General features: G+C 43.7%; 1 protein-coding gene across 1 annotated transcript; it reads left to right on the top strand.

The window, feature by feature from the left end:
• Positions 1–723: 723 nt before the first annotated feature.
• MCM2 (minichromosome maintenance complex component 2) lies at positions 724–15,529 on the top strand. The gene is made up of 16 exons (XM_044676187.1): positions 724–873; positions 2,312–2,547; positions 3,331–3,506; positions 3,922–4,182; positions 4,759–4,978; positions 5,911–6,118; positions 7,738–7,872; positions 8,269–8,460; positions 9,615–9,708; positions 10,166–10,416; positions 10,582–10,708; positions 12,106–12,218; positions 12,901–13,149; positions 13,899–14,081; positions 14,366–14,521; positions 14,630–15,529. Exons 1-16 carry the CDS (start codon positions 724–726, stop codon positions 14,738–14,740), a joined length of 2,862 nt encoding a protein of 953 aa, XP_044532122.1. The 3' UTR covers positions 14,741–15,529.
• The last annotated feature ends 7,607 nt before the right edge of the window (positions 15,530–23,136 follow it).

The following is a 23,136-nucleotide window of genomic DNA, read 5'->3' on the forward strand; positions in this document are numbered from 1 at the left end:
GGGGGGGGGGGGGGGGGGGGGGGGGGAGGGGGGAAGAAGGGGAGGTGGGGGAGGTACACTAGGGTAGGGTAGGGAACGGAGGGGACTGGCCGGGCTGGGCGGGGCAGAACTGAGCAGAATCCCGGGGCTCGAGGGCCGAAGGGCTGTGTGTGTGTGTGTGTGTGGGGGGGGAGGGGCGGGGCTCTGTGAGCAGAGAGGCAGATTGGCTGGAATCCCTTTAGTCCCACCCTATTCCAGCCCCTTATGAATATTGATGACGTGCATCGAGGGACTTATTTATTATTCATGAGGCTTCCCGGGCTCCTTTGGGTCACGTGTGCTTTTTCGCGCGAAAACCATTTCTCGGAGTAGGAAGGAGCTTGCAGCACTGGAAGTGGAGCTGTAGCAACTATGGCGGTGAGCTGGGAGCTCGGCCACAAGGGGGGCCGGGAGACGGACGGTTGTGACCTGGGGAAGTCTGTGAAGAGGACACGGGGAGCTTTGAGGAACCTGATGGGGACCGCGTTGAAGGGGGAGATAAAGAGAAAGTGGGGGGGGTGACGAGAGACTGTTTGCGCATGGTAGGGGGGGGCTTGCGGCTTCTAGGGATGAGGGCAGTAAGATCCTACTTTTTACTATCGTCATTTATTAGGCGCCTGTTGTTTAGGGTCCCACCGTCCGAGCGGGAATGAGGCCCCCTCCGGGAGTGAGAACTGAAGGGATGAGCCCTTTAATGGGGGACGGATGAAAAGACTTTACCGGGGTGGGGAGGAACTGGGTGGGCGAGAGGTGGGGCTTAGGGGGAAGAGCTGCGACTGCCTGCCCTACTGGAATTGGTGTAGGGGCGGGGACAGTCTGCAGGATGTGGGGGCGGGGACAATCTACCAGGATGAGGTATGGGGGTGGGGAAGGACGGGTTTTCCTTAAATGTACATTGAAAAGCCTTCCGAAGTTATGCTTCTCTGGTGGGCCGCTAAGCGCGGTTAGGGATAGCAGATTTAGGGCAGGCCCTAGAGGCCACCAGCACAGAGTTCTCATTTTGTTTTCTTTTTTTAAAACCCTTACCTTACGCCTTAGAATCAATAATGTGTATTGGTTCTAAGGCAGAAGAATGGTAAGGGCTAGGCAATGGGGGTCAAGTGACTTGCCCAGGGTCACACAGCTGGGAAGTGTCTGAGGCCAGATTTGAACCCAGGAACACCCGTCTTTAGGCCTGGCTCTCAATCCACTGAGCTACCCAGCTGCCTCTGTGGTTCTCATTTTAGAGATAGGGAGCAGTACTGGTCCCAGAAAGGTGTATGACTTGCCCAAGGTCATAAAATATGCAGAGCTGGATTCCTAGGGAAAGCCTGTTCCCTAGACTCCAAGAGCCAGGATCTGTGACTCAAAAAAAGACCTGATTTAGAGAATACAATTACTCTTATTGGAAATGAAAGTCTACTGGGGGAAAGACTAACAGATCATAAGCTAACAGTATATTAAATGCATTAGAAGGATGAGACACCTATCTGAGTGAAGGTGGTTATTGATATAGAATCCAGGAAGACTGCAATTCAATTAAACATTTATTAAGCACTTGTTATAGTACCAGCCCCTTTAGGCAAAAAAAAAAGTGTCCTCAAGGAGTTGACATTCTACTCCGGGTAAATGGGTATACAGAGAAGTAAATCCAAAGGAATTTCAAATGTATGGGGTGGGGGGGTGGGAGGGGGCAGACTAAAAAGTGGTATCAGAAAACACCTCTTAAAGAGGGAGATGCCTGAGATGATCTTTGAAAGGAGTGGGAGATTCAAAGAGGCAGAGATCAAGAGAAAAAGCAGCATTCCTGGGAATTTCTGGAGGAAGCAGCATTTGAGCTGGTCTTTAAAGAATGGATAGTAATTTGTTGAAGGAGAGGGGATGGCAATGCAAGTATAGGGTATTGGGAGAAAAGGGGGAAAGACCTCAATCCCAGAGTTCAACCAGCCCATAAGAGTGAGGAGGGAGCCCCTGAGGCCAGCAGGGCTGGGCAGACTAAAAAGACTTTATTGCCTTTGATATTCTTGAACACCTTCATCTACTGCTGGAACTGGAAGGCGAACTGAAAGTGTTCCATTCTTCCCTCTACCCCCCCCCCCCCCAATGTATCTTCTCTGTTTTGAAAGGAATGTTTTAAAATTTTTATCTTAAATCTTTTTGCCTTTCTCACTGTAAAATTGTTTCCATTCCCACGTAATAGGGCCTAGCTTGGACCTCAGCTTTCCTGTCAGAAGCAAGTCCTCCTAAGAAAGCCTCCCTATCACTACTTCTATACAAAATGCAGGGCTATTGACACAATCTGATCCTTTTTCAGGATTCCTCAGAGTCATTAAATATAGCATCCTCCAGCCCAGCCCGAAGATATAGACGGGTCAGTGATGGTTTAACATCTAGCCCTGGGCGAGGTTCCCGTCGTGATGCTTTGACCTCCAGCCCTGGCCGAGACCTGCCACCTTTTGAAGATGAATCAGAGGGTCTTCTGGGCACTGAAGGGCTTCCTGATGAAGAGGAAGAAGATGGAGAAGAGCTTATTGGGGATGGAATGGAGAGGTGAGAGGTTTGGGGGGAAAAAAGAATAGTGATGAGAGGGTCAGAGCATTTGAGAAATGGGGTTAGACCAGAATCCTCTTCTTTAGGGCTGATTAGTCATATAGGAAACCAGGGGTTAATACCATTCTCCATTCCTTTCTGGCAAGTTTCTTCTCTCTGCCATAGTTTCCTCTCCATGGTACATGGAGATGAGGATAGCCATGAAACAATGTGCTAGAATTTTTTAATTGTAAGCTGAGCAGTCCTTGGAGGAGAATGGGTATCTAAATACTTTCATTGGCATAAAAGAAAGATACTAGGCATGCAACTAGTAAAAAATAAAAAAAACACATTTAAACAACCCAAAACTGAAAGCACAACATGAGATGTGTTAGTTATTAAGTAAAACTCCAAGACTTTTGGGACATCTTCCATTTTGAGCATTAAGTTGTAATTAGGCAAAAACATTGCTCTAACAACATGAAGGTCTGTACTGAATTTTATCAATGGTTTTTTTTTTTTCTGTCTAGTATTCTTTCTTTTGACAGGAGCATCTAAAGATAGTGTATGGGAGAGTGTATCTACTGACACTGATTACAAAAGGTTGATGTTCTCTAAACATCCCTAACTTTTAAGCCATGTAGTATTAATTTTTTAAAGTGCTTTGTCATCTCTGGTTTATTGAGGCCTTAAGAATGAGACAACTGCCTTTTGTAGCGCTGAGCCTGAGACCTGTGTGTTGATGGCTTTAGAACTTGGGTTGTCTTTGCTCTGGACTAACTACTTGTTCTTGGGCCCCCATAGAGATTACCGAGCCATTCCTGAGCTAGACACCTATGAGGCAGAAGGGCTAGCCCTTGATGATGAAGATGTGGAAGAGCTGACAGCCAGCCAGAGGGAAGCTGCTGAACGGGTTATGCGGCAGAGAGATCGTGAGGCTGACCGAGGCTTGGGGCGAATGAGGCGGGGGCTGCTATATGGTAAGTACTTTGGATTTCTTGCTTGTGGCCTTGCCAGGGTAAGCAACTGTAAGTGCCCGATTCTATTATCTTCTATCAGGGATTGGGGCTAAAATATTGGGGTGGGGGAGGGGGAGAAAAAGAAGGGAGGGGAGATGACATTTATGTTCAGTTAAAAAGACCTGCCATCCAACAAGTCCATCTCCTTTGAAGCTACCATGATTTCTGTAGCATTTAAACTTTTTGGTACCTCCATTTGCTCCTCTCAGCTATAGGTTCATCTCAGGGTAGTCTTTTCACCAAATAATGGGAAAGGTGGGTAATGGCTCCAGGGAGCATACTGGATTGGTGATTGAGAGGGAATGACCTAGTGGAAAGGAGGATATGAATTAGAAGGGAGAGTTGGGTGAGATTGACATGTTCCTTATGTCCTCAGATAGTGATGAAGAAGATGAGGAACGGCCAGCCCGAAAGCGGCGCCTGGTAGAGCGGGGCACAGAAGATGGAGAAGAGGAAGAAGACATGATAGAAAGCATCGAGAATCTAGAGGATTTGAAAGGCCACACTGTTCGGGAGTGGGTGAGCATGGCAGGCCCTCGACTGGAGATTCATCATCGATTCAAGAACTTTTTACGAACTCATGTGGATGGACATGGTCATAATGTCTTCAAGGAGCGAATTAGTGACATGTGTAAAGGTACATGGTCAGGGCAGGGCTTCCTTCCCCTGCTCTCAAACCCAACTCCATTTCTCATTAGTTTTCTCTCATCATAATACTTATCTAGTTTGCTATTTCTCTTCTCCCAACAAGATGCTACCTTTAGTCTCACAACAATTCCTTTTCCAGATGAAGAAATCAGGGCATAGAGAATTCCAGTGTGTAGTTGAAGATCACTGAGCTAGAGGGAGCAGAGCTAACCCTAAAGTAAATGGAATTTGAGAATTCTTGCTCAGTGCTCCTGACTTCATTGTGGCCCCATTTGGGTTAGGGTCATGTTCTCCCCAGCACAGGTAGAAGGAAACTTCCCTGCTTTTTTCAAGAGAAGAGCTGCCATGGAACTGTAGAGCCATTTTTGGGTTCTCCACAGCTGTACCTCTCAGCCCTCTTGGCCTATCCATCTTCCCTGGGACTGAGCTCTCTTACTGCTTCATATCTCCTAATTAGAGCTGGAATTGTCTGATTTTTCCCATTGGTATTCCAAAACTTAAAAGTGCTTGGTGTTAGCACGTTCTTATTCAATCATTCATTTATTCATTCTCTCCACCTTGACAGAGAACAGGGAGAGCCTGGTGGTGAACTATGAAGACCTGGCGGCCCGGGAACATGTCCTGGCTTACTTTTTACCTGAGGCACCTGCAGAACTCTTGGGGATCTTTGATGAAGCTGCCCGAGAGGTGGTGTTAGCTATGTACCCAAAGTATGACCGAATTGCCAGTCACATCCATGTCCGGATCTCTCACCTTCCCCTAGTAGAGGAACTTCGCTCCCTCAGGTAAGAAAGAAGGGCAGGTAGGCCAAGGAGCAGAGCCAGGGTCCTAATGAGGGAAATGGGCAATTGCTTACCGGATTCTTCTGCTAGACCAGGGGTTTGAGCCATATCTGGCTCCACCTCCCGACTGGCCAGAGCTCCAGGATGTTCCCCAGGGGGCCCTTCAGCCCCCGCCCCATATTCTAGTGCCTTCCACCTCCATCCTCCTCCTTCCGCAGGCGTTTATGGCTCTCACTGCCAAAAAGGTTGCCGACCATTGTGCTAGACCATCTGAAAGCAGGGCCTCTGGAGGTTTCACTTCACCCTTTCTAGGATTAGATGGCACAGTAGAATGAGAAATGGAAGTGTCTTTGACCTTTTGGATCTTCTGTTTCCCAGAAAGCCTAAGGGAAACCTGGGTCAGCCAAAGGGAATACCTTTTATGGAAGCAAATCATGAAGAGTCCTGCCTTATGCAGGGATAAATATAGATAGATCTGGGTAATTCTGCCTGATAGGGCATCTGAGGCTTTTATTTTCTGAAACAGGATTTCCATGTGCCCTGAATAAGAGGGCAGCTAGGTGACACAGGGGATAGAGTGCTGGGCTTGGAATCAGGAAGACGAGTCTTCCTGAATTCAAATCTGACCTCTGACAAATCTGGCCAATAGTTGTTTGACCTTGGGCAAGCCACTTAACCCTTTTGCCTTAGTTTCCTAATTAGTAAAATGAGCTGGAGTAGAAAATAGCAAAACATTCCAGGATCTTTGCCAAGAAAACCCCAAATGGGGCCACAAGAGTCGGACATGACTGAAATGATCAAAAAACAAAAATTGAGTGAGAATGTTTCAGTCCTTCTCTGCCCAGCCTACCCTAGTAGTAGACCCAAGAGAGGAGAAGCCAAAGCTACTTTGTTGTCTCTGAGTGGGTCATCATCCTTTTCCCCACTCCTTACAGGCAGCTGCACCTGAACCAGCTGATCCGAACCAGTGGTGTGGTGACCAGCTGCACAGGAGTCCTGCCTCAGCTCAGCATGGTCAAGTACAACTGCAACAAATGCAACTTTGTCCTGGGGCCCTTCTGTCAGTCTCAAAACCAGGAAGTGAAGCCTGGCTCGTGTCCTGAATGCCAGTCTGCTGGTCCTTTTGAAGTCAACATGGAAGAGGTGAGCACAGGTGACAAGTCTTCAGTCTTGCTAGGAGGTTCAGTGGAGTTAGGAAGTCCAGAGTTCAAATCCAGCCACAAACCCTTGGTTAGCTTTGTGATATTGAGCAAATCACTTCATCTCTGTTTGCTAGTTTCCTTTTCTGTAAAATGAAGATAATAGCATCTACCTCCCAGGGTTATTGTGAGGATCAAATGAGAGAGTATTTGTAAAGTGCTTACTTAGTGCTTTCTATGATTACTGGTTATAGTAGATGCTATATAAACATTAGCTATTATCATTAATATTATTGCACATCTGGAGTATAAATCAGTCATTTGTTTTGGCTGCTCAGAGGACTTGTTGCAGAGTTCCCCCAAGTAGAGCAACTCCTTTTTACAAAAGAGGAATCTCAGCATCCATAGCATGTGTTCCTTTCCTGTGCTTCTTGGTTTATCAGGATGACTATTAACAAAAGGCAGTTGTTTGGCTTCAGCTGATCTTGGATAAATCACATCTTTGCCTTCATCTTCATCTGTTGTCAGTTCCATACCACAGATTGTGAAGTGGTTGACCTTTCTTTTGGACAAATAGAAAGAATGAGATGTTAAAAGGTCAGGAGTGATCCTCCTTGTCCTTTTCATTGGAGATGCCTTCTAGAGAAGGCCATATCAGGTTGTATCAGTGGAAAATTTGTGATTTTTGTATTCCCTTATATAGAGGTAACATGACTGAATTGATTGTACAACAGAATATGAGTGAATGTTCCAGTTCTTTTCTGCCCCAGCCTGCCCTAGTAGTGGCCCCAAGAGAGGAAGGGCCAAAGCCACTTTGCCTTAGTCCCTGTGTGGGTCATCTTTCCCCACTCCCCACAGACAGCTCCACCTGAATCAGCTGATCTGAACCAGTGGTGTGAGTGAATGAGACCTCTTGGCCCCTCTCCTAACTATTTGAGAGACTTGCAGCAAGTCATTTATCCTATCTACAGTTCTCTGTATATCTACATATCCTGGCCAATTCCACAGGGGTATTATCAGGATAAAATGAGATAACGTGAAAGAACTTTGACAGGTTAAAAGTACAAATAATAGAAGGCATTGCTGCCCCAGAGGAGGAGTGAATTATCAAATTTACATTGTCAGTTACATTAAATATTTATTAAGCACCTATAGCATTCAAATATTATGCTAGGCACTGAAGGGAATACAAAGAGAAATAAAATTGAGGGTCCTTACTCTTAAGATAGCTAAACAAGTTAGCATAATACAAAGAAGGATACCGAGTCCTATAAAAGTGTTTTAGGGATTTGCGGGAAGAAACATACTGCTTTGAACTGAAACTTGGAAGAATGGCAGTGATGAGGAAGGAGGTCATTTCTGGTAGAAGGAACAGTGAGTGGGCGGATTAAGAGATTTTAGAAGAATAACATTCTGATACTAGAACATAAGTATATGCAGATAACAGAAGCTAAATAGGTAGACTGGGGCTTGAGCGTTCATGAACCTTGAATAGCCTAAGGATTTAGAACTTGATCCTGTAGAGGCATTAGGGATCCACCATAGTTTTGAATGGGGCAAAGGCATGACTAGGGGATAGGGCTTTAGGATTCTCTCACTTGCGTGTCCTCTTGTCTTCTGTAGACAATCTATCAGAATTACCAGCGCATCCGAATCCAAGAGAGTCCAGGCAAAGTGGCTGCGGGCAGGCTTCCTCGATCCAAAGATGCCATTCTTCTTGCTGATCTGGTGGATAGCTGCAAGCCAGGAGATGAAATTGTGAGTGAGCAGAAGGGCTGAGCCTTCTTTCTCTCAGGCCCAAATACTAGAAAATGCCAGAGTGGGTACAGGTTGGAAAGATGGGAGTGGCAACGTTTATAATGGGTGAAATGTATATAGAGCTTGAACTCATCAAATGAAAAAAGCCTGGTGTGATGGTAGGAACACCAGATAGGGCCTGGACAATTTCTTTGTACTCTGGTTAGATAAATCACTTGAATAATGAAGTTTGGAATTATTTCCCCCATACTTATAATTTTCTATCTTGGTACTTCAAGATTAGGGGGCTTTAGGAAAAACAATTTATTGGTCAAGGCCAGCTATGGAGTGGAATCTAACCCTTAGCCTTGCTCCTTGAATATGGCTGCTGATTACCTCTTCCTTTCTCCCATCCAGGAGTTGACTGGCATCTACCACAACAACTATGATGGCTCCCTCAATACTGCTAATGGCTTCCCTGTCTTTGCTACAGTTATCTTGGCCAATCATGTGGCCAAGAAGGATGATAAGGTAGCTGTAGGGGAACTGACTGATGAGGATGTGAAGACTATAATTAGCCTCTCCAAGGACCAGCAGATTGGAGAAAAGGTAAGTTGGGTAGAGAAATTTCATGGGGATGCTTATCAGTTAAAATCTTTTCTCTGACTCATCTTGACCTTAGCAGAGTCTGGATTTTCCCTCCCCCAAAGAGATCAGTACATATATTGGATCCCAGGTGAACTGTGGGTGTGTTCAAGAAATCCTGAAGAAAGGACAGTGGCATCTTAGTTGCTGAGATTCCCTCCTTTTTGGAGCACATAGATGCACATCATTTTGTTTCCACTGTGTGGAGCTGATGCATCACCAAACTGGAGGAACAGACCATTGGTGGCAGGCAGCGCCTTAGTGAGTGTCTGCAAGGCTAAGTGTGTGCTGACTTGGAAGCCAGGACCTCTTTGGTTTCTAGCCCTTGTGGTCCTACGATTATTTTCACCTTAAGAGATGATTGGCACTCTATAGAGTGGCAAAGAAACTTACATTGGCATTGCTTGAAAAAGGTGGTAGTGGCCAAACGTTCCAGGTCCTATCACGCTTAAGGATGCCTGGGTGAGAGGCAGAGGATGAGGGACAACATGCTTCTGAGGATGTGCGTGGGGGTATAATGTGTATGCAGAGTGTATATCACAAGGAGGGTCAGAGAGCCCTGACACTTTGTTGAGGTGGTGTGGGGCATGCTTACGGCATCCAGTTTTATCATTCTACCTTAGTCTTTTCTATTGAAAGCCCTAGTAGGGACTTAATGGAGTTACTAGGAATTTTGCACTTTAATATAGTTCTATAGGGGAGAACAGTACAATGGGAAAGAAGACCTGGGTTCTCTTCTTAGAATCCTGGCTTCCTTCAAGTCCCAGTAAAAATCCCACCTACTGTAGAAAGCTTTTCCCAATCCTCCATTAATGTTAGTACCTTCTCTATTATCTCCACTTTATTCTATATCTGTATTGTTTGTACGTTGCCCAATTACACTGTGAGCACCTCAAGGGGAACTATTTTGCTTTTAGCCTCCAAGCTTAGGACAATGCCTGGCACATAGAAGGCACTTAAATGTTTGACATAACTAGAGAATACTCCTCAGAATTGCTTTTAGGAATCACCTATCTCTATGTGTGGCTCTTCCTGGGATTCTAGTAAGAGCTGCTTTAGGGGTAACCAGATGTTGTCAGTGCCTGTTGACTCATCATACCCCGTTCGATTTCTTTCAGGTCTTTGCTAGCATTGCCCCCTCTATTTATGGACATGAAGACATTAAGAGAGGGCTAGCCCTGGCTCTGTTTGGAGGAGAACCCAAAAACCCAGGTTAGTAGTCATGCACCACAGGGCCAACTTGTGTTTTTTTCAATGCTAGCCCCCACCCCCAGATTATTTTAGTGCACATCTTATTTAGCAGGAGTCTTTTCTGTGGCAAAAGTCTATGTTTGTAGTTGAAATTTGGAAGTGAGGTCAATGTTCAGAGTAGTTTTGGTAGCTACTCTGGTAGCTTTGGGGGAGATGCTCTCCATGTTCTTTATACCCTAACCCAAATGGTCTATGTGACCTTTTCCTCCCACAATACCTAGATACTTCCCTTTTTTTGTCCATCAACTGGATATCTCAGTGGTATGATGCTTCCCCTTTGTCCCTGTTACCTAACTCTTAAGTGACAGGAATCTGGACAATTCAGCTGCCTTTAAAGTCCCTAGTTCTTGCCTTCCTCACTTCCCTACTCCAGGACAGTGCTCTCTATACCCCCCCAACACCGATTCTTTTCTTTTAGGTGGCAAGCACAAGGTGCGAGGGGATATCAATGTGCTATTGTGTGGAGATCCTGGCACAGCCAAATCTCAGTTCCTTAAGTATGTGGAAAAAGTATCCAGCCGAGCCATCTTTACCACTGGCCAGGGGGCTTCAGCTGTGGGGCTCACTGCATATGTCCAGAGGCATCCTGTCAGTCGAGAGTGGACCTTAGAAGCAGGGGCCTTGGTTCTGGCTGACCGAGGAGTATGCTTAATTGATGAGTTTGACAAGGTGGGTGTTTTTAAGGTGGTGAAAGCACTAAAAAGTTTTTTAGCTTAGTTATCAGTAAAAAAACAGTGGGAAAGGTCTTGGCTGGAGCTATGTCTTAACAGTGTTATAGGAGAATATTGAGGGAGTGGGGATGCAGACTAAGAAGGACACTTGACTATTCTACAGATGAATGACCAGGATAGGACCAGCATCCACGAGGCCATGGAACAGCAAAGCATCTCCATATCCAAAGCAGGCATCGTCACCTCTCTACAGGCCCGCTGCACTGTCATCGCTGCTGCCAACCCCATAGGTATAAGGGTTGTCTGGGAGGGAATGCTTCGTCCTCTATGAATAAAGAGAAAGACATGTCAAAGATATTCTGCCCTTCTGTCCACAGGGTCTGTTACTTTCTGGTCTATGATTATGACAGCTAGAAGTAGATCAGGGTTACTACTCCTTAGCTTTGGTTTGGGAAAATAATACAAGATGTGAAATAAAGCCTTTGATAAAATATAAGAGACACTAGAAATAATAGCTTCCATTTATATAGCACTTGGCTATGTAGCACTTGGCATACATCATTAGGCTTGAGTTTCCTAACAATCCTTTGAGATTGGTGCTATTATTGCTATTATTTTACAGAATATTATTTTACAGAATAGCTATTGCTATTATTTTACAGAAAGGGAAATAAGTAAGCTTAAGATATTAAATAATTTGCATCACATAGTTTTTCCAGGTGACCCTTGAACCCAGGCTGCAGGTTCAAGATGAGTACTCTACCCACTATGTTCTGTAGCTTCTCCCTTTCATTTTATAGCTATCTTTTGATAATTGTAAAAAGTATATGCCTCTTCCCTAATATGGAAGTATTTGTTTAAAACTAAGAGCATATAATATAAATGAAATGGAGCAGGATGCAAAGCTGTTTGCTAGCAGCATTACTATTCATTATACTGCAGTAAAATTTTTTAAGTAGAATAGAAGGCAAGGAGATATATCAAATCCATTTGTGGGTTATATGCTTAATTTAGAAAACCCAAGGGGCAGCAAAATTAACCAATACATTCAAATGGGTTTTAACAAGATACCAAAATATGAGAAACAAGCAAAATCATTAGCACATTTTTTTATCATTAAAACCAGAAGTTGATAAAAATATCACAACAGTAAAATCTGGTAAATGCCAAGGCCTTAATTTAACCAAGACCTATATAAAATTAACTGTAAAAGAATTTTGACAACAGTAAAGGAAGAATTAATTTGAGAGAGGTCCAAAGTACATGGTTAGGTTGAGCTAATAAAGATGGCAAAACTGTCTACATTCATTTGTAAACTGAATGCAATACCAAAATAGTATTTTTTACTTATTATAAACACTGCTTTTGAGATGTTAAAAAAAAAAAAAGAAAGGTGAAAGTGGCACTAAAGAGTTTCTTTTGAGCACTTATATTTCATTTGCATATGTACTCTGTTCTCTTGATGTGGAAAAGATGAGAGGGGTCAGGATTCATACTAACTTTTCCTATGTACATGTTGGCTAGGGCATTCGACCTCTGTAGAAATAGCAAGTCTTCCTTCCTTGTCTTTGCAATATCTCCTTGCTATATGGACCATTTTATCCTTGTATCTACCTTGGGCTAGAGAAAGTGGAGGTACAGAAATTTGGGGAAATAAGAATTAAATGAGTCACTCTTTATGTTACAGGTGGACGGTATGATCCATCATTAACCTTTTCAGAAAATGTGGACCTTACAGAGCCCATCATATCCCGCTTTGATGTCCTATGTGTAGTGAGGGATACTGTGGATCCTGTCCAGGTAAAAAATTGCTATGCTCTAAGAGATTTGAGCATTGAGGTTTATTAATAAAAACTCATATTTATGAAATACTTCATAAAAATGCTTTCCTCAAAGTCCTGTGAGTTAATGAATGGTTATAGGCAAGTCTTCCAATTTTACAGATGTGGCAGGTGAGTCTTAGTTTAACTGACTTGCCTAGTCATTTGACTAGAAAGTGTCAGAACTAGGACTCAAAAGTGACTAAGTTGTCTGACTCCAAACTTCCCTCAATACCAAACATCAGGAGTACCCAGACACCAGTCTTAACTTTTTTGGTGTCATGAACTCCTTTAGCAGTCTGTGGAATCCTTCTTAGAAGTATGTCACATAAATCGAAGAGGTAATATTAAATTTAAGTGAGAGTTAGTGAAAATAAAGATGTAATTTTTTTAGTTATCCAAGTTCACAGGAATTTAATCACGGGTCCCCTGAGGGTCCACAAACTCCTGACTGGTACTTGAATGTTGTTTGGGAATGTAGCCTAATATGGTGAGGGAAAGGGCTGACCAGACTGGGATATCATTCTGTTGGTGGCCCTCTCATGACCATTTCATCTCATTTCTCTCTCTGGTTTCTTATGGATGACTGGATGACTTGCTACTGAATGTGGATTTAGTTCAATAAAATAAAGGATCCTAATGACCTTCCCTTCCCTCACTAGGATGAAATGCTGGCCCGATTTGTGGTTGGCAGCCATGTCAAACACCACCCCAGCAACAAGGAAGAAGATGTAGCCAATGGGAGGACACTAGAACCAGCCCTGCCTAATACATATGGTGTGGAACCCTTACCTCAGGAGATACTAAAGAAGTACATCATCTATGCCAAGGAGAAAGTCCACCCAAAACTCAACCAGATGGACCAAGATAAAGTTGCCAAAATGTACAGTGACCTCCGGAAAGAATCCATGGTAAGAACTGTATAGGGTAGGACTTAAACTAGGAGGAAAAGCAAATTCAGTTTGGTTCTGCAGGTATTTAGCCAGAGCCTAGGTAATCGTGCTAGGAATTGAGCATACAAAACCAAGAAGTCAGCCCTGCTCTCAGGTTTACATTCTGTTGGAGGATATAATATGAAGACAAGGAAGTGAATAATTTGGAGACAAAGAGAATACAAAGACCTAGGAAAGGTTTCTTCTTAAATGGTGGCACTTTTAGTGAGCCTTGAAGGAATCTGGAGATGCTAAGAGGTAAGAAGTGAGGAGGAAGATTACTGGGACAGAAAACCTGGACTAGACACAAAAATTGAAGCATTGCTAGGTTTAGAGATCAGCAAGTAGGCTGGTTGGGTGGAAGGAGAGTATACTAGATAAAAATGTAATTGGGAAATATTTAACAAAATACATTAGAATGTGTTAACATATTTCCTAAGTTGGTGTTAGGCCCACAGGGTTACCATTTCTACTTGAGTTTGACACCACTCTGGTGGAAGACATAAAGGGGAATAATATAAATGAAGTCTTGAAAGGTGGGCTGGAACCAAATCATGTGAAGGGCTTTAAATGCTGGATGTTAGTAAAAGAACCTGCTGATCACCAAGTGTGCTTTTTCAGACCTGTTGGACAAATGTGCAGGGAGGGTTCTTCAGTTTCTTTGCTATACTATACTCTTCTAAGCTGTATCCCTCCATTCTAAAGCCTGAAAATGATCTCTCTGGCAGGCTACAGGCAGCATCCCCATCACAGTTCGGCACATTGAGTCAATGATCCGAATGGCAGAAGCCCATGCCCGAATTCACCTTCGGGACTATGTGCTGGAAGATGATGTCAACATGGCTATCCGAGTGATGTTAGAGAGCTTTATCGACACTCAGAAGTTCAGTGTCATGCGCAGTATGCGTAAGGTAGGACAAAAATGTGGGTTTAGATTGAGAACAGTCAGACAAGCCAGCCCTATCTTGAGAAGGAATTTAGTGGGGCATTGTGGGATTCATGGCCCTACAGGTGGGTCCCTAACCCTGCCCCAAACTGATCTGCTCATTAGAAGCCAGACTGGTTTCACTACTTTTAGCAAGTAGAGAAAGGAGGGGTGGGAGGCAAGGCAAAAGGAAGCTGGCTAATTGGTCATTTTAATGCTATAGAAACATGGTTGTGAACACACAGATTGATCTTCCTTTCCTCTTTTTAGACCTTTGCACGTTACTTGTCATTCCGAAGGGACAACAATGAACTATTACTCTTTATACTGAAGCAGCTAGTGGCAGAACAGGTGATCTACCAACGCAATCGATATGGGGCCCAGCAAGACACCATTGAAGTACCTGAGAAGGACCTAGTGGATAAGGTAGGGAATGAGGGCATGGATTTGTTGTCCTAGGTGGCAGGGCTATATTTGGGGAACATAGGCTGTCATATAGCATGCTCTCATTCCCTGATACTTCATCTTTTTTAGGCTCGTCAGATCAACATCCACAACCTTGCTGCTTTTTATGACAGTGAACTCTTCAGAATGAATAAATTCAGCCATGACCTGAAACGGAAACTGATTATCCAGCAATTCTGAGACCTTCAGCCACTGTAGCTAATTATGCACTTTGCCTCTGGAGGGTCTAGTTGAAGTTGAGCACCCTGTTTGCTTTGTGCCTTAGGGAGACCTCACCCAAAGATTTTGTTAAACCATCAATGGACAGGAAAATGGTGGAGTCCTGTAGGTGCAGGGTTCAGACACCTTAACTTGACCACCAGGGTCCCCTTGGCTGTAGGCGGAATGGTCATTTTATGTTTTCTCTATCTTTGCTGCTTTAGATGCCTATATTTTATGTTTTCCTTCCTGACTTCTCTAGAGTTGAGCTCAGAAGCTTATTGGTTTTGGTTAGAAAAAATTACACATTTAATATACTGATGGTGTGAAGATAGCCTGGCCCTAACCCATAGCTGACTTAGGCCAGATGAAGGAATGAGAATGATTTCTTCCACTCCTGGTATCATCTCATGTATCATCTTTGGTTGCTTCTGCCATCCTTTGCAATTACAAGTGAATAGGAAAGGCTAGTGTGTATCACTTCTAGAACTGTTTGCCCTATGTTCCTCTGGCTAGAGGCAAATGTCTATAGAACAGAAACCTTGCATTGTAAAGTGTATAATTTTGACTGCCTGGCTTCCCTCAGCTGAGGAAAGTTAAGCAGCAAATATGTGATTAGATTATGTGATCATAAGGGCCAAAGGTGGTCATCTTTATCACATCTACTTTTTCCCATCTTGGCTGTTTCTTTTACCATTAGTATTTGTACATTGGATATTCACTGTTGTAGTTTTCATTTTGCATAAAATGATTAAAATGTTTATTTTCAAATGCTGATGTCTTTTTTTAATTTTTTAATTTTAAACCCATAACTTCTGTGCATTGACTCAAAGGTGGAAGAGTGGTAAGGGTAGGCAATGGGGGTCAAGTGACTTGCCCAGGGTCATACAGCTGGGAAGTGTCTGAGGCTGGATTTGAACCTAGGACCTCCCGTCTCTAGGCCTGGCTCTCAATCCACTGAGCTACCCAGCTGCCCCCAAAATGCTGATGTCTTAGTTCTACTTTGAGTCATCAGTGCCTAGTAGAAATAGTAGCAGTAGTGCTAGAACAAAAACTGGAAAATGGAATCCTAGGCTCTAGTTTTGCCCCTTAACTTGCAACACAGCCTTGAGCAAGCTGTAGTTTCAGTCTCCTAATCTTTGGGGATAGTACCTTGCTTTGTTTACCAAGGTCAAATGAAAAGGCAGTATGACAGAGAATAGAGGGCTGGACTTGGAATTGTGAAGATGTATGCTTTAATTCTGTCTGATACTAGCTGTGTCATCACAAGATACTTTTATGAGCTTCAATTTCCTTATCTGTAAAATAAAAACACTTGTACCTGTCTCACAGAAAGTTATAAAAAAAAAGTTATATAAAATTTTATATAAAAATATAAAATAAGAAATGTATTGGAAAGCTTTTTGCAAACTTTGCTGCAAAAAATAAGCTTTTAGTTTTGTTTTTAGTTGCCAGTTTGGAGTTATTACTAATAATATTTCTTAAAACAACTTCTTAGGGTCCTAGGACCTTTTTTTGAGGGTCCTTTCCTTTATCCTTGAATAGGAGATGATTCAGATAGCAGGACCTGGTTTAGCCTTTAAATGGGAAACAAAATTTTGCCAATGGTTGAAGATGTTATCATGAATGAAAATCATGACATCAAAGATCATGATATCAAGTCTATCAAAAATGAAAAGATCTCAATGACTGGAATTAGAGAGCCTGGATCCAAATCTAACCTCTTTAACAAGTTGAGTAACTTTGACCAAGTGATAACTTCTCAGGGCCTCAATTTGCTCATCTGTAATAAGAGCAAGGTTGGACTAGATGGCTTCTAAGGTCTCCTTCAGCTCTAAATCAGTCTCATGTTTGAATAAGATCAGACATTTGGGCTGGAAAGGATCCTGTTGTTGGTGTTGGTGAAGATGTAGCACATGTGCCCTAGCCTCTGGACATTTTTTTGTATGCCCCACCCTTCTGTTCAGTAGCCCAATGCAAGCACTTCATCTGTTTAATTTGGGGAAAGAGGTGGGGCTCACAGCTTGAAGGTGCAGTTTGGGCACACTATCTCAAAAAGGTTCATCAGTGCTGCTATAGGTTATCTGTACCAATCTTTAACCTAGCATAGTTACATCATCTTGGTCTCTGCTTGAGCACTCCCAGTGATGGGGAGCTCACTACTTAATTTCACAGTTGGAATAGCTCAGAAATCTTCACCCTGTAGCTTCTACTCATTGAATCAAAAGAATGTCAGAGCTACTGGAGTCCTGGCCAGTCATTCAGTTCAACACCTTCATTTTACATGGGAAAAATGAAATCATTTTCCCAAGGTCACATGACTAGGAGACTTGGGACTAAAAGTCAAATCTGACACCTGCTCTACCATCCCACTGAATTGGTTTCAGCTATTTGAAAAGCCAAAAAGAGCTGAGATTTATGTAGCTCCTTATGGTTTACAAAGTACTTTCCTATATCTTTCTTACAGCCTTTTGGTTGGTAAGGGGTAGATAACTGAGGTTAAGTGACTTGCCCAGGTTCACACAGCTAGGAAGAGTGAGGCCAAATTTGAACCTAGGATCTCCCATCTCCAGGCCTGCCACTATCCACTGAGCCACCTAACGGCTCCATTTCCTATACCTTTCCTGTCCTAGGCACTCATATCTCCTATTAATGATAAAAGGATGAGTTGGCAGTGGATAGATGGCAGACTACCCAAGCCTTCTTCCAACATGACTACCCTGCTCCCAGTACCTGACTCCTGGCCCTTCGTGCCTGGGCTCTTTCGTTCTCAGGGTTCTTCCAGCTGTTCCTTCTGACAGGGTTGGGAACCACAAGGAAGTGGGATTTGCCCAGTTTGGTTCCAGACCTCCAAACTTGGGGCAGTGTGGGTGCAAAGGGCGAATAGTACAGGTGACGTTTGGCTGGAAGGCAGGAAAATCGGCCTCCAATCCCGAGGAGTCGCTCATGGGCTGGCTCACTTAGAGCCTCCACTCAGGTGGTTTTTGGGGAGTCATTCCCACGAGAGTTGGCATTAGGGGCCCTCTGGGGCCGGCTTGCTAAGCTCTTGGGAAGCCCCAGCGCTGGTCACCAGACGCGGTCCACCAGACTCGGGTGCTACAGCTGCAGGGTGGGAGGGGCGAGGTCTCTAGGGCAGGCCTGTGCCTGGCGCCTCTAAACGCAGCTGCGGTCAAATCAGGCCTCAGCCTTTGGCCACGTCAACCAACCCGAGGCTGAGTGTGTGCCGGCCCTCTAAACCCTATTGGCAAGGCTCTGCGTGTTCTGCGGTCGTGGTTGGAGCTCTCCTCCAGCATCCACTGATTTCAGCCTTCTTCATCTACCCTGGCCCGGCTTCCCTGGAGGTCTCAGGAGCCGTTAAGGCGGTTATGGCCATTAGAAACGCGAGGCACGTGAATCTAGCCTCGGCTCCTGATTGGCTTGCCCCGACAGAAAAGGAGGGGGGTCAGGTCGGAAGGGGGCGGCTACTTCTGCGCCCGCTTCCTTCCGGTCGAGGCGTGAGGCACGCGGCCCGGCGAAAGAGAGAGGGAAGGAGGCAGGGGGCGGGGTCCAGTGTGAGTGACTGCTCAGCGGCCCTATTGGGCTCATTTCGCCGGACCCGCCCACCGCGCTCGGTTACGCCCGAGGCGAAGCTTCGGGCTTGCTGCGGCTGCTGGGGGAGGAGGGCGCTCGGACCGCGGTGGGAGCCAAGCAGGGCTGCACCATGGGCCGGCTGCTGTGCGCCGCCCTCCTGCTGGCCTGGGGTGAGTGTCCCGGGCCTACAGGCACGACGTCGGAGAGGCTGGAGCAGGAGGAGAAGGGGGAAAAGAAGGGAGCAGGGGGGAGGGTTGGTCACAGACACAAACATTGACACACGGTGCTGATGGACAGCGCCCGGGTGTGAGGGGTGTGTGGGAGTGTGTGAGACACTACCGTATGGGGTGTGTGTGTGTATGTGTGTGCGCGCGCGCGTGGGCGCTTGTGTGAGACAGAGCGACAGAGACGTTGCTGTACAGGGAATGTGTGTGTGAGACAGACACAGCAACGGTGTACGCTGTGTGTGAGACAGACACTGCTGCGCTATGTGTGAGAGACGCTGCTGGACAGCGTTCGTGTGACCTCAGTGTGTGTGATACCCTGCTGTACAATATGTGTGTGTGACACTGCTTTGCGATCTGTGTGTGAGAGAGAGAGACAGACACTAGTGTACGGGGTGTGTGCGAGAGACACTGCTCTACGATGCGATGCTGATATGTGTGACGCTGCTGGACAGTTCCCGGGCGGCCTCACACCCAGTTGTGCAAGTGCTCCTGCCACAAGTCCTGCCGTACTGGTTTCTGGTTTGTCTCACATGGGGTGTGTGTTCAGAATTGTAGGGGAAGGGCGGAGAGTCGCACTGCTGGACAGAGCCCGTGGGACTTCATGCAGGGGATGTATATGTGTGCCTGTTTGACAAGCAGTTCCCGCTGACTGGCTCTCCTAGGACCTTCGCACAGTGATAGATGTGCCTAAGTGTGTATGTGAGATGGGCACACTCCTGAGGCTTCATCCAAGCTGTGTGACAAACGCTGCGGGACAGTTCTCGATTGTCCTAACATATGGGTATTGCCTGTGTAGACTACGGACAGATTGGGGTGTGGGGACCCTGCTCGAGGGGGTGGGCTATGGATGTAGATGTGATGGAGACAGACATGCTTTGGAGGCAGGAGATATTTTATCCACGGTTAAACAGCTCCCTAGGGACTTTAGCCCAAAGACACCGGGGAAATAATCGCAAGTGAGAAACACGCTGATGCTGCTGGACAGCTCCTAGTATAGCAGTCCCTCAAGAATATGGGGTGAATGGATGAGAGTGAGAGCGTGGCTTTTACACAAAGGAGTAAGAAATGGGGTGTGTGACACAGTGGCTTGTACATAGTAGGTGTGCATGGTATGTGCTTAATAACCATTGATTGAATTGAATTGATGGACAATTCACATTCAGTTGCCATACAAGTGTGTAGAAATATGTTGCTGTGAGTATTTGTGGTTATATGTAAAGTACCACCGTGATCTTACACTTATATGGAGCTTTACAATTTTCAAAGTGTGCTCACACATATTATCTCACTTGCACCTCAGGAAAACCTCTTGAGGAAGGCAGAAAAAATATCTTATTTTTACAGATGAGAAAAATTAAATGCATTGTTTACAGTCATATGGCTGGTTAGTATTTGAGTTGGAAAGAGATCTCAGTTTTTCCTCAAACTCTCAACCCACTATTTTATCCACTGAGTGATAGTTCCCCTATCATTACTATACAAAGGTAAAAGCTGTATGTGTGCACGTGTTTGTGTTATGGACACTGTTGGATCTTGTGGAGCTGCTACCAGAATAATTAGGAATGTGTGATTCTGTCTGCGAGGCAGACACTGCTGTATAGTCTGGTATGATTGTTATATGAGGGTGTAATGGTGTGCTTGTGTATGTCATAAATGATGAGGAATAATTATTTTAAGGTACGTGTTGCTCAAGTCCTCTTTCTATCCCTGTAGTGACTAAAAACTGTTTCCTTGGCTTATTCTATCAAGGATTTGCAGAAAAATGTCAAGTAGAATAGAATAACTCATCCCGTTTTCCCTTAGGATTCTATCATCCTGTTTTAGTAGTAATGTTCTTTCACTACCCTATTTTGCAACCCTAAGCTGGGCCCTCTTAAGGGAGCCGATATATTTGTCTGGGTATATACGAAAAGGTGCTTAGGATGAACTGGATTTCAGAAACAATGAAAGGAAATCAAAACCAAAACAAGATAGCTATTTCAGAGTTGACTGCTGGAACTAGGATCTGATTACTGGGACTTAATCTGGAATCTGGGAATGAACTGGGTGGTTTCTATTTGGCATGCCTTCTCTTTTTTTCTCTGGGATGATTGATGTTCAGCTCTTTGGGGCTGATAACTAGAAGAAATTTGCACGAGATCATAATATGATCAAAGATCTACAAGGGACTTTAGAGGACATCCAGTTTGCCCATATTTGCTCAAGGTCACAGAAAGTATCAGAGGCTGAATTTGAACCCAGGCCTCTGACTGTATCAATGCCCTTTCAGATGGCTTATCTTTCTCTACTCATTCTGCCAAAGCATCATAAAGTAACAGAAAATTAAAAGTGTTTAAGGATAAAGAAAACTAACTATTCAGAGAGCAATCCTGAAATATCTTGCTGGGTGTGTCCTTAATTAAGGCAGATTAATTGTTATGTTTGAAAGTAATTATACTTAGAATGGTTAAGTCTGTGCTACTATTTTGGTGTAACCCTATTGTAGGCATATTTGAAGAGAAAGGACTTCCACCTAATTACCTAAATAATTACCTATTGTCAATGTCTTTGAAAATATCAAGGTTTATATAAAGACAAAATAATCATCATAGAAACAAAATCAACAAAGAAAGTAGGATGCTTCCTGGAGAACATCAGCTAAAGCCTAGAGATAAAAAAATAGGAAAACATTCTTTTACACACACATACATACACACTCATACACACTCATTCAAAGCCCTTGGTTATTTCAACACATCCAAAAGAAATAGTAAAGAAAGTAGGGAAAGAGAGATGTGTTTCAGAGAAACTGACTCTCCTTACTTTACAGGTGAAGGAACTGGGTCAAGGAGGAAGTGACTGGCCTGAGCCCCAACCTGAGTCAAGAATGGAACAGAGAATAGTGCCCACGAATCCTTCAGTTGCACTTTCTGTCCTGAATGCTCTATACTGGACTTAATGACCATAAAAATAATGGATTTTTAGAGTTGAAAACACATGACTGAAATAGAAATCTTTGTCACAATATCCCTGAGAAATAGTCATTCTGTTTCCACATGACAACTTCCAAAGATGGGAAACCTAGTGGGTAGAGGCAGTCTATCCCACCTTTGGATAGCTCTAATTGTTAGGAAGCTTTGTTCTCATATTTAGCTGAAATCTGTCTCTGTACTTTCCTGTCCCTACTTCTTGTTCTGCTTTCTAGGGCCAAGCAAAACAAATTGAGTCTTCTTTCACATGGAAACCCTTAAAGTATTTGAAAAGATTTATATATCATGTTACCCTCTGATTTTATCTTCTTCAGTTAAAAGTCTTCAATTCCTTCAATGCCTTGTTGTTTCATGACTTCCAGTTTCTTCATTATCCTCGTCAACCATCTCACCATGTATCACAGTTTATCAATATCTTTCTTAAAATGTGTTATCCAGAACTGAATGCACACTCCCTATACCATTTGACAAAAGAAAATTACATTGGAGATATAAACTTCTCTGTTCTAGACATTAGGAAGTTTGGAGGGTTTTTTTGGCCCCCACCTCACACTGGTAACCAGGATTGAGTTTGCAGGTCCTAAAGCTTCCAGACCTTTTTGGATGAAATATCTTCTAACATCTTTCTTTCATGATATATACCTAAACAGTTAGATTTCAAACAATTGCATTTATTCATTTTTAGTTTGAACTTCACAAATACAAAAGGGAAGAACATCTTCTACATGGTAGAGCAAAAAAAGAGGATCTTATGTGAAATGTTACAGTTGAGTTTTTAAAGCTAGGTATGAGACTATGTTTGTTGCTTTTAATTTTATTAAATGAAATCTGTATTAGTTTGTCAAAATCTTCCTAGCATCAATTTCTATCATCCAACATGTTATTTCTTTCTCTCATCTACACATTGAATGAACATACCATCTATGCCTTCACCTAAGTCAATAATAAGAATGTCAAATAGAGCAGTGCCAAGAATATAGCACTGTGCCCTTGCACTAGTAATAGCCTTTTAGGTTGTCCTCAATCCATTAATGTCTTTGAGTCTGGTTATTCAATCAACTCCTAATCCACCAAAATATAAGATCTCTCACTTCACACCTTTCTGTTTTTCAGCAAGAATATTGTCAGAAAGATATTTTTACCAAATGTCCAACCAGATCTCTTGGGAAGTTGGGGAAATAAGTGACTCTTCTTCATTCATCTATTCAATCATTCCACAAACATTCATTGAATGCCTTTTGTGTGCCAGGACCTATGCTAGGCATTGAGGAAGACAAAAAAATAAAACAAGCTGTTTATAATCTAATGGAAGAAATATGATCTGTATGTAAATAACTATGATACACTGTATGGGTTCCTAAATTCCAAAAAAATAGTAATAACAAAATGCTTTGGGATCACTTAGGATGGAGAAACAACTTTGGACCAGTAATATTTCATGAAAGTCTTCTTGGAAAAGGCAAATACCTTTCAGAAATGTACTTGGAAGGGCCTCTATATCATCATAATAATATTTCTATGATATCTATATCCTAATAATATCTTAATTCCCTTGCCCTGAACTCCTCCTAGGAAGTTTGCCTAATTTTTCCTTAAACAGGATAAAAATTGT

The sequence above is a fragment of the Gracilinanus agilis genome, chromosome 1 (genome assembly GCF_016433145.1).
Source record: "Gracilinanus agilis isolate LMUSP501 chromosome 1, AgileGrace, whole genome shotgun sequence".
In the NCBI taxonomy this organism is placed as follows: Eukaryota; Metazoa; Chordata; class Mammalia; order Didelphimorphia; family Didelphidae; genus Gracilinanus; species Gracilinanus agilis.